Source organism: Diceros bicornis, chromosome 8, assembly GCF_020826845.1.
Source record: "Diceros bicornis minor isolate mBicDic1 chromosome 8, mDicBic1.mat.cur, whole genome shotgun sequence".
Lineage (NCBI taxonomy): Eukaryota > Metazoa > Chordata > Mammalia > Perissodactyla > Rhinocerotidae > Diceros > Diceros bicornis.
In genome coordinates this window covers 60,085,413-60,097,641 of record NC_080747.1, presented here as the reverse complement: position 1 = coordinate 60,097,641, position 12,229 = coordinate 60,085,413, and the positions used below count along the sequence as shown (strand labels likewise).

Below are 12,229 nucleotides of genomic sequence, written 5' to 3'. Positions count from 1 at the left end.
TTCTACTCAAAGGAAAGCAGAATGTAAAGTTGTGTTTAGGAGTGAATGAAAAGTCATAATTTAATACAAGCAAAAGTCTTGTTAATAGGCTACTATTGAAAGAATATTCACATTTGATCCTCTTTTAACCCATCTCATGATCAAAATTGTTTTCCTTGTCTGTATCACAATGGAAAAAAAAAAGTCTGTAGTTTTAGATTGAATCTCAAAGAAAAATGGTCAATATTATTATTCTTTAATTTCATGTTTTACTTCCTTTAAAAACAAATTCTTAAATTATTATTTTACAAACGAAACACTAAAATATACATCTAAGATGATATCCAGTGGTGCGTTTTGGGGTTAGAGATGGGGCTGGGGACAGAGGTGGGATTGAGAATAATCCCACTTTCAGCACAGATGTGGAAAAATTTCTCTTGTCTCCCACTGTCAAACTTTAGAGCTAGAAGGGCCTTGTAGAAAATGAAAGCAAAGCCCAAAGAAATTAAGGGACCTGCACAAGACTATTTGAATTATGTGGATAAAACATGATTAAAGAGGAAGGACCCTAATTCCTAAATAGATATTTCTACCATTGTTTCATTTTCTCTCTCTCTGTGCAAATCTCCTTTCAAGTATTCAGAAATGGTAAAGAAACTTTCCACATGCTGTCGGCTGGTGGAAAAATTCTTATGTCCAACTCTTCAGTTTCTATTTCAGGGCCAATTGTAGAATTTTATTTATTAGTAGAACTCTAGAATTTCAGTCCCAATGGATAGTCACCAGGTAATTCGGCTAAAAATAGGAGGAAGTGATGAACATAAGCATTAGGAGACTAATAAGTCCAACAAAAAGTTTTATAATCCATGCAGAAACAGAAATGTTTTGCCTACTCAGGGCTCAATATGCAGATAGCTTTCAGTCATCAGAAACTCTGTAGCTTATTCCGTATTTCACAGATAAAGGCTCCACACTGTTGTCACCAACTGGGTATGATTTGTGTTTGCCTTGGACATTCCATTTTCTTCTCTCTGGCTTAGACTTCAGGAATATGTTTGGTTCACTGGAGGTACCATAACACCGATCTCATCCTAACAGTTGACATCATGTTCTTTTAGACACAGTGAAAGCAGCATGTTTGGGATTAGGTCCATAAAGTAGTGGTCCAAAATACTGGGAGCAAGCACGTGAAGAACCCAAGCTTGGCATTGCCTCGGCTTGCTGCAAGGTTCATTATTCCCATGAAAATTCACATCTGACGTGGTCAGAAACAGGAAACTCAGTCTCTGCCGTGAGCACAATAACCACACAAAACAGCAACAAACTCAGAGTAGGACTATGAACTTGACTTCTGTCACAGTAGCTTGTTCAGTTGGCTCCCATGGCACTCTAATGACGGCAAAGTCTAAAAACCAACATGAGGTTTATTCTCTCATTTCATCATAATCTCAGCTTCCATTATTTTCAAGTCTAGTCAGCTTGGGAGGTTTCGTTGCTTCAGTTGAAGATTTCAGTTTTGGGTCCACCGATTTTTACAAATGTCTCATGAACATTTCTTACAAAGGCCTCACAGTGGTCTTCCTCCAGAACAAACGTTGTAAGCCCATTTCAATTTCAGACACCTAAAACAGAGCATCAGTTTCCATATGAATTGGACTGCTGTTTGTAGAGCTTATTGAGGATGATAAATATGCTCTGGTGTGGCAGTTGCTCATGCTGCCCCACCCAGATCCCCTTTACCCGCTGGTGGACCCACCCCCCAGCAGTTGTGGGTGTTAACAGGCTCCCAGCAGCATCCTCCTCCGGAGGATTGCCCTTGGCCAACAGAGCACTTTGCCTGAAGATTCCTGGGAGATTCCAAGTCCTTGCTTCCTACTCCACCAGGAGCATCCTGCCACCCATGCTTGGCTGATGCAGGGTACTGAAACCAAGATCCCTCATCTTGGGATAGGTCTGCAATGCCATTCATGTTCTAGATCTCCCTGTGGAATCAGGTTGAGGCTAGACTTTAGCTAAACCCACATCTTTGCTCACCTTCTCCCTCGGCTCTAGCTTTCTTTACTTTATTACAGGTTCCACCTTAGAGCATTCCTTTGGCCAATCACTTGCACAAGAATCCCCCTCTTAGGTTGTGCTTCTAGAGAACCTGACCTCAGACAGCTGTCTTGTTAACATTAAAAGTTCTTACTGCCTTTTTTTTTTTCCTTTTTTATCTCTTAGGCAATTGATATAGCAATATTAATTGATATAACAGGTTTTATTCTCTCTAAGATGCAATTATTAAACAAACAAAATTTTTTTTTATTTGTAAAGTCTTGCTGATTTTAAAAATGACAACTTAGTTAATAGAGTATAGCAAGAGAAATAGATTTATACTTTTTTCTTAAATGTATCTTACATTATTTCTTGACTTTTCCCTGGTTACATGGATTTAAGAAAAAATTACTAGTGTGGATAAGCCAGAAATAAGAATTAATATGTAAGTAATTTATACTTAGTGGATCAAGCTTATCTTCTTGGGCTTTTAGCAGTAGGCAGTATCTCCTGAATATAGCTTCAAATGATGTCTGGGAAGAAAATGGCACATGTTTGTCCCACATTTTCATTCTTTAATACTCATTTCTTGATTTGTTCATTCAACAATTTTTTACTGAGTGTCTGTTGTGTGCCAGGCACAGTATTTGGCACTGAATAGACAATTATGAACAAGACACACTTAGCCTCTACCCCTGTGGCGCCTCCTATCCTCCTCATTTTAACTTTGATGTAGGCAGACAGAGATGAGCATGAAGGGAAATTGTAAATTGGAGCTATCCTTTTAAAACTGCAGGTAAATTTTTACCACTTCTCTGGGTTTATGAGAAAAGCATCAAAACAAATATGTAGGAACTTGCCAGATTTACAGCCATATTTTCACTAAAACATTGTACATGTCAAGGCCTGGTACATGGTAGGGGATCAATAAATATTTGCCAAATGAACAAGTGCCCAGTGACTTGATAGTTTGTTTTTTTCATACCTCTTTCTTACGTAGCAGTAAAAAATAGCAAGAAAACCACTTAATAATAATCCAACGCCAATCCCAATTGCAATGTATTTTTCATAAGAATCCACAGCATATGAAGTTAAGGTCAAGTGCTCACACCTTTCTCCAGTATAACCAGTAAAACATCTTTAAAAGAAAAAAGAATATATAATTTTAAAACTTACGATGATAGAAATACAAAGAAATGACCAACTTCAAAGAATTAAAAAATTTCATTGGAAAGTAAGTAATTTAAATTAAAGAGGAAAATACCAAAGGAAAGCTAATCCAGAAAAAGTATTGAAGAAGCTATGTATTTTACCATAATCATTTCATTAAGGTCCCATATTACTGCAACTTTCCTCATTGGTAGAAGGGAAAGGTAGTACGTTTGCATGAGTTGATCTAGAAAATTGTTAACCCAGTCTTTCATAGGAGGATGCCAAGCAAATCAATGAGTATAAAAATAGTATCTTAGTTGCTCTAGAACTTTGTATTTTGAAAGGTCATACTTACTATTTTTTTTTTCCTCCCTTTCCTGGTCTCTTAGGCAATTGATATAATGATATCAATTGATATAACAGATTTTTTTTTTTTGCCATAGTCTATTTCATTTCATCCTATAATCAATCCCGTGAGAACTCGGAATCCCCTTCGCATGTTACAATGCAGATTTGGGTTCAATAGTTTTGAGGTGGAGCATAAGCTCTGCGTTTCTAAGAAGCTCTCAGGTTGATGCTGCTAATCTGGGAACCATATTTTTGAGTAATAAGGATTAGATGGCTTATCAGTGAGTCATGTTCAGACCCTGTACTCTTTTTACTAGATAAGTTAGAGGTGTGTGGAAATGTGCTATGTGAAACAGCAGTGGCACACATTCACCGTCTCCCAACTCCAGGACCTGGGAAGTTCTTTGCAATTACCTGCAGATGGCTTTCTCCAGCTCATGGTGGAATGCACAAACACCATTGATGCAGTAACTATCGAGGTCTTCCAGGCAAGGATGTGAGAACTTCAAGGCTATGGGTCCTTCTGTGTAGTCAGCTAGAAAAAGGAAATAGAATATTTACAGATGAAGTGGGTCACACTTTTATAGTAGATTTGTAACACAGATGTAAAGAGATCTTTAATTTTAAGAATATTCTTTGGGTGCTCTGTCCTTTGAACTGTTGATTTTTTTCCCTTGGCCAGTTATATCCACAAACGCTAGGTTAATATCATCTAGACATTTCATTAATTACTAGGGGTGGAGGTGGATTGGTGATTGTTTCATTCCTTAGAAGCTACATAATAAGGTATAGATACAAGGTTGCCAAAAGGTGGCAGCATTGATTCTAGTTGTAGCAGGCTATCTTGAGCAAGGCTTCCCAAATGTATGTCTGAATGCTAATAGAGATGATCTCACACAATTTTTTCATTCTCCCCTTTACACCTGAGAAGTCAGCACTTAGGAAGATTTAGATTTACGCTTGTGGGATAAAGAACTTGATTTCTCTTCACTCCTCAGAGGACAGTAAGATGAGAATTCTCCCTCCTCTTAGGTGGACTATCATGAGTAGCTAACTGAAAAGGGAGCATTTTTCCTAACTGATTTCAGAAGAAGTGTTGTTATGACCTATACATGAAACAACTTATGGCTCAGGCTTAACATAGTTAAGATAATACCTTTGAAAACCAATTGGAAATTTTACTCAGTTAAATTACAAGATAGTGGGGAAAGCCATGGAGTTCAAATTAGAAAACCTGGGTTTTGATTTCTAGCTCTAACACTATGCAAGTGACTACACTTGGCAAAACTTTTGTGGTCAAGTGTTCAGAAGCCTCTGTGGGAAGCTTCCCTTTGGTAAGCTGTGTTGTGGTAAAATATATATTTCAGGACGCTTACTCCTCATTCCCTGATGTACTACAGACCTCTACTCTATCATCCTTGGGATTTGTGCCGTGGGAATGACCCTTGGGTAAAACTGCATAACTGAGTCCTTTTTGGTATACTTTACCGATTCTTAAATTTTTCTCAACCAGAATGAGTGGCATTTTATTTTGTCACTACATTATACTATGTTTGCCTTGCTAAGTAGATTAAGAGAATTCTACTTATTTATTTTTAGGGAAAATATAGTTCTAAAAAAGCATACTGTTTTATTTTGAAAATACTAAATCTTTAGGTATATAAGATACTGTATTGTATAATTTCATTTTGGTTGAGAACACACAATATTACCTTAAAATTCACATTCATTTCTTTGAATGTAGTGTAATGAATCTAATTTCTCATTTTAATAATTAATTCTGAGGCAATGAGAATTTCCCATTATAGATTGTGCTAGGTTTTCCTACTTCAAGACTAAATAAGTTCAATGACCTGAGCCTGAATCAGGATTTACTAGAAAATGTGAAAACTGAAAGAAGCCATTTCCAAAGAAAGAGAATACTGGAGAGACTCATCTTCACCCTAAGGAGAAGAATATGAGTTATAACTTTATGAAATTTTCATAAGATATTGGATTCAGATTTTTAAGTTAAATAAAAAGCAAGGAAAAACTCAAGTTCTCCATCAAGAAAGCAAAGGAAAACTATAGAGGTGGTATACTCAATCCCTTTTTCCATTATTCTTGCCTGTAACTTGGAGAATTTTACTTGCAGTTCACTATGAAAGAAGGAAAAAGGTGGAGCTGGGATAAAGTTACTGGGATAAAGTCAGTCACTGAGAGGAAACCGCATTTTAATTTTCTACCGTATTATCTTCTAATGAAGATGTTTCCTCTCTGTTCAAAGGCTCAGAAGACATGAAGAAGTTGGCTAAAAGTTAGTCTAAAACCCACATTGATTTTGTTTTGCAAATTGATAGATATTCGAGAACTCAAATGGGCAAAATATTTTAAGTAAACTTTTTAAATTTTAAAATTATTGGTGAAATGAGGAGTATTCAAATATTACTGCCTTTCATATTCAGAAACAAAATATTTGACTTGCTCTTTTATTTGCCTGGCTCTGCGAGCAAGATAGGATGTTTTCTCTGTCCTATGTCCCCTCACCCATCTTCATATCGGGGGCAGTGAGTGATTTGCGTGAGAGTCGTAACCACCGGGTACACAGGTCTTGGCAGGTAGCAAGCTTTTCCAAGTTCACCTCTGAGGGTTCAAACAGGTTTGAAAAAATGCTGATGCCCAACAGCAGCCAGAAGCTATTCTAATACTAATAATAAAATGGGGAAAAACCATCACTATCAACAACAAAAATTGGATACAAATGGTAGGAAATATAGCATATGCTAAAACAACAACAAAAGCCCCCAAAAACAAACAAGAAAAAAGATCTTTCCAAAGATGAGAGAAAGTGGATTAAGGCTTCATCTTGTAGCCATAATTTCTTTGGCTGTTAAACTCATAGTCGCCGATCAAAATATGATGTCATTCATCAAGAATGCCAAAATGGGGACAAATGGCCTCTGAACACTCCTGGGTTCTTGGGACCCAGGCAGGAATCAAGCAGAAAAGGTGGCATGTTTCACGTTCAGGACAGTAACTGAAGACAAACTTTGTTTCTCTCATTTGCTTCACTTCCTCCTTTTAAAAAGGCAATTCTTGCTGACATTTACCTGTCACTCCCATTAACAGCATCCTGCTGAAAGAGTCGATCGTCTAATAATAAAATATATTTAAAATTCTCCAGTGTTGCTTTCACCACAATCCAAAGTTCTCTTATAAGTTAAAAAAAGTCCCTTGAAATACAAAGTGCAAAGAAGTGCAAAGAAGATACCTTCTGTTGTGTTAACTGTCCAGTTACTTTGCTGGGCTGTGACGGGGGGCGTTAGAGTCGTGGCTGCCTCTTCAGTTAGAGCCGTCATTGCTGTGTGAAGGGGGAAAAGGCATCTTTAGCGAGGGAGCCTCCTTGTATGTACAAGCAACAGATCGAAAGTGACTCTTATTCTAGGTATTACCACTTCTGTTCTATTTTTAATTCATTTACACTTGAAATCCATAACCTGACTAGGGCGATTTCCCTACAGTTTCTCATTCATACTGATTCCATGTACTACACTATAATTATAGAAAATAGAAACACATTAATTTTTAAGAGAAAGTGCATACATTCATATACCAATGCAATGATAAGGATGTTACTGTATAATAGTAAAATGTATCAACTACTCCTCAACTGTATAAAGTAAACATTTTAAAGGTCTCAAAAAAAGAGGTGTCAAATATATTAGGAGAGGAACATAAACTACATAAGAACTGATTCATAGATTCCTTGCTCTGATCTTTGACTTGAGGAACTACTGTTAAAAGCCAACTTCTCACTAATTCAGAGAAAATGAATCGTATTCACATTTTACGCTGATACAAAATTAACAAAACAAGAAATTACCTACCATTGAAAAAGAGATAGACTGAGATTGGAACTCCGAAAGCCATTTCCTGGAGTTGTGAACAGTATCTCGCTCGTATCCTCCTAGACTGGCGGGTGGAAGGTTTTTATTGAGCTCTCCGAGTCTTTCATTTATATTTCATCAAGCGTCATCTGGGAGTTCTTACCAATGAAAAAAATATGTGCATCTGGCAGCAGCATAAAGCCTCGAGGCGATCACGCACTTGGTTAGGATACCTGTGTTATCTGGCAATGTGATCAAGTTTTCTTTTGAAACACTGGTTTCCTGTTACCTGTGGGCATAATAGTGTATGTAAAAGTCCTTAAAACAACAAAAAAGAATTTGAATTCAGGAAAGGCCCCATAGGTGTGAACAGAATTGTATCAGCTCCAACGTTGCTAGGGACCCATATAGGATTCCAAGAGAGGGGAGTTTTGATATTTGCAAACCAAGAAATAGCATAACTTGTTAATACGAGAAATATTCCTGGTAACTGCAGTTACACGACTTTTCAGTACAGACTGTGTTCCACTGCAAATCAAGATATTTTGTCATTTAGTGACAGGGGAGAACAATTAAATTTGTGTAAGAACAGAGGTTTAATATTTCATTTTAGTTTTTGCTACTTAGTTTTACTATTACAAGTTTTATAAAAATAATTATTTTTAGTAGTATAACATTTACCTTTATGTCATTCTGCCATTTAATATTTTTCTGAGTAAATGGAATGGGCTATCAAGTTCCAGGAACTACAATGCTTAAATTTGTACCCCAATGATTAGGCTAGAGAGAACCGGTAAATTACCAAAATAATAACAATAATTATAATAATAATAATTAAGATGAAATTAAAATATTTAGGTTTAGTACATCTAATGATTGGAAAGTTTTAAATTTAACACAAAACATTCCCAGTTTTCTCACTGTTAATCTAGTTATGATTATTAAAGTGCATTTTAAAGGCCAAAACGTAATATTGCTATTACGTTTTGTGATTATAAGAGCTTCCCATAAATTTTCACTTGCTTCAAATTATTATAAATAATTTATAAATATATTTTGCAGAGGTGTTGTGTCTTTCTACCAGGAATTTCAATTGCTCTCATTTTCTGTACCTTGAAAACCTGTTTAAGTCAAGAGTGGTTATCGTTTGCAACATGTGCACCCAGCAAATTCACTTTACCGGAAAGGCTCCCTTTCCCTATTCACATATAAACTTGGCTTTGGAAATTACACAAGAATGAGCTTGTTGAACTCATTATAACTTGGGCAATCACTCACCGCAGGAGTCATCGTTTTAAAGTTAAAAGAATATGTAGTATTTGGCTCACTTTAAATGTGCCTACATTTTGTATTTCTACTTTTGTAGTTTTTTTTTAACTGTTTATTATTAAGACAGTTTCTGGATAATATTTTTCCCAGGCAAATAATATTTGAATTATAAATCAAATAATCATCTTCTGCACCGCTGGTGAATCCATGCAGAAATAGAAGTATAATGATGTACACCTGAAATTTATACACTGTTATAAACCAATGTTACCTCAATAAACAAAAAACAAAAGATATAAAATAAATAAATAAATAAACAAAAATAAAAATAAAAGAAATCATTTGCAAAGGATTAAATAAACCATCACAACCAATGGCAGTGTTAGTGCCGCTGAATTAGCTGAGCTAGACGGAGTCAAAAGTTAACATAAAGGAAGTCATCTTATGGAAGGAAGCCACGCTGGAACTATAAATGACCCTGACTCAGCAGACTCCCCTCTCCCGCCTTATTCTCAGTGTGCTTTGGAGAAACACTTAGAACTGCAGGTAGGCAAGCTAATTAGTAGCCAGTGAGTAAACAGTAGAGAGAATGACTTGTTAGCAAAAGATTTAAGTCTTCTGCCCAAACTATTGCTTCTCTCCCTGATAAGAAAATAACTAATGTTTTCTTAGATTCCTCAGGAATGTCCTGTTGAGCAGATCCAAAACTTTTGTCTACAGAGAGGCGGCCAAGGGTCTGCAGTCCACCAGTCCATTGCCCCGACACCTGGCACTCCCGAGCCCCCTCCCCTTTCCCTGCTTCTTTAGTTACACTCATATGTCAATATCGGTTTCTTTCACCTTTAGCTTCACATACGCATGAAGCTAGTGTTGAGATTAGTGCACTAACCCCACCCCTCCTTGCACAAGGCAAATAGAAGTTACAAATTGTTAAAAGCCCAGGTGGCCCCATGCTGGGCTCACGCTGGAGTCTTAGCTAATTGTCCTTAAAGTTTTATTACAGGGAAACTGATGTCTAGAGATCAAGAAGCTGAAGCTTCCCAGACCCCAACTCCTGGGCTTCCTGGCGCCAGAATCCACCATCCGTCATGGAGGCCGACAACTGAGGACACCCGCCTTCGCATTCCCTTATCTCGCCCGCCATCCCCCTCCCTGCAAGCAGCTTCACAAGGCCAAACGCAGGCTGGTAGGAAGGCACCAACCAGCAGGGCCACATACTCCCCCTCCCCTCCCCTACCTAAAACCTCAAATAAATACCTCTGCATTTTTTTCTTTGAGGGGGTGGATTTGAGTTTTAGCTCCCATCTCCTTGTCTGGCTGGCTTACGATAATAATAATAAAAACCCTTTCCTTGTCATAAGCCTGGCATTCCAGTTTTATTTGGCCCCTCTTGTGTGGCGGGCAAAAGAAACTGTGTTTGTGTCTGGGAACAGCAGTTTCTGGAGGGAGATGCTAGGACTAATGTTAAATATCTCTATTTCTAAGACTGGGACATAGAAGTACAACCATTTTGTAATAACTACTAACTGGTGGTTGCACGGTGCTTTGCATTTTATGGAAGATTTTCACGCACATCTAAATTTTCAGTAATCCTGGCTCCAACAAATCCAGTGCCTAACATAGAGTAAATACTCAATCTGTCTTGAGTGAATAAAGAAATAAACAATAGGCCTTATTTTTATTCCCATCTGACAAATGAGGAATGGAGACTCAAAAGAATTAAGTGACTTGCCAAAGCACACGCCACAGTCAGGACTTGAATCCATGTTCAGATGACAGATCATATACCCTTTCCATTTCTGCAGCTGTGTCCTCTGGTAGGAGTCAGTATTCTGATCTCAGAGGAATTCTCTCAATTATCTCCTAAAATCAAGCTTTAAATAAATGACCTTTATCATAAGAATCTAAATATTAAATGAACTGTGGCTTTCACATACATTTGGGCTGAGAGAAATGGATCACTGTATCTCTAGATGTTTCCCCACTCTGGTGAATTGGGCCACATAATATAGAAACTCATCTACCACTTTAGCTTAAGGTTTATACCAGAAAATAGCTCTAATCATTCCAAATGCTTCTTTTCCTCTGGGACTCATACTGATGGAGCCCACTTACACCCTCTATGGGAGAGTCTCCTACCTTCACTTCTTCAGTCCTCTCACCAAAAAGTCCTTTCCTCAATCCTGAAGAAGAGGGGAGATGGGTATCGCAACGTGGCCTCACTGACATCTTTATTCATTCTTGATATGTGTTAGAGCCAGTTAGAGTGAGAAAGGAGAAGGCTAAGAACTGTGGCTCTCCCCTATCATTTTCCCTTCCTACCACTTTTTCTGTCTTCTTAATTTATTCATCTCTCTCCTCTAGTCATAAGCATCTCTGCAAGTGTCTTCCCTTTTCTCCTCTTCCCTCCCTTCTCTTTCTCTTATTTTTCCTTCCCTCCCTTTCTCTTTCACTTCCCTCCCCTCCTTTTTTTCTTTTCCTTTCCTTTTCTTTCTTTTTGCTCTTTCACTAACTCAATCAAAATTTATTGCTGGACACCAGCAGGAAACAGTCACCAGTCCATTGCTTATCATCTCCCTCTAAAATTATTGTGTAATTCTCATGAATTCAGTTGCCATTCATTCATTCATAAAATATTGAATGCCTACCACGTCCATGGCACTGGGCTGGGTGTAATGATGTTTGCAAAACAAATAGACAAATCATGCATGGACTCTGACCCCAGGGACCTGGAGAGAGCTGAGGAAAGTGCATACATAACTACAGTACTGGGTAGGGACTGATAACTGCCATGGATGTCTGCATAAACGGCTATGAGAGCTCAGGGCTGGGACTTAGTCATACTGTCCCAGCATTTTTCATGGACCAGTTTTATTTGAAGTGAATCTTAAAGAACATGTAGAATTTAAACATACAGCCATAAAAGAAAGGATTCGAGGTCAGGGTTGGGCACTGAGGGGAGGCAGAGTGGTGTGTCGTGAAAAGAGAGTGGGTTCTGCCTCTCATCATCCCAACAGACCTCGGTTTGCTATCCATTTGGCCTTGGCTTAGGCTTTTCAATAACCCCAAGGGTCGATTTCCTTATGTATCAAATGGGGATTGTCAATAACCAAAAAAAAAAAAGGAAAGCATTTAGCACATGATAGATGTTCAATCAAGGATACCTGTTACTACTGAACACATGTAAAGACACAAGGTGTCAATAAGGTCGGGGATTTAGTGGTTAATACATGCAGATGAGTCCCAAATTCTCATCACTAATCATGAACTCTTATTCTCTTCCCAGACTGATATTACATCAGTATTCTTATTTATCTATTATGTCATCGCCTCAAACTCAGTATGTCTTAAGCTGAACATATTATCTCTTCTCCAAATCAGCTTCCCTTTACAACTTCCTCATGTAGATCAATGATTACATCTTCCAAGCTCTAACTACAATTCTCAAAACTTACTAAAATACGGTCTAAATTCTGATTTATCCAGGCTTTCTCTAATCTATTTCTGCATACTTATCAAGCTGTATTTCCACGACTCTCCAAAACACACTTCATTTTAGTCTGACTGTATCCCTTGCTTTC

General features: G+C 37.7%; 1 protein-coding gene across 1 annotated transcript; it reads right to left on the bottom strand.

Annotated features, from left to right (window-relative positions):
* Window positions 1-251: 251 nt before the first annotated feature.
* Window positions 252-6,851, bottom strand: EPGN (epithelial mitogen). Its single transcript, XM_058546440.1, has 4 exons — window positions 6,764-6,851; window positions 3,928-4,048; window positions 2,999-3,151; window positions 252-1,601 (listed from the first exon to the last, which is right to left on the bottom strand). Exons 1-4 carry the CDS (start codon window positions 6,849-6,851, stop codon window positions 1,547-1,549), a joined length of 417 nt encoding a protein of 138 aa, XP_058402423.1. The 3' UTR covers window positions 252-1,546.
* Window positions 6,852-12,229: the final 5,378 nt, after the last annotated feature.

Bases quoted from the DNA above. Each gene is read 5' to 3' on its own strand.
- EPGN (XM_058546440.1), bottom strand. From the start codon at position 6,851: ATGACGGCTCTAACTGAAGAGGCAGCCACGACTCTAACGCCCCCCGTC. The intron at 3,152-3,927 runs GTAATTGCAAAG...TTTCTTTTAAAG, and splicing joins CTGGAGAAAGCCATCTGCAG to ATGTTTTACTGGTTATACTG. The intron at 1,602-2,998 runs GTATGAAAAAAA...GCTCTGTTTTAG, and splicing joins TACTGCTACGTAAGAAAGAG to GTGTCTGAAATTGAAATGGG.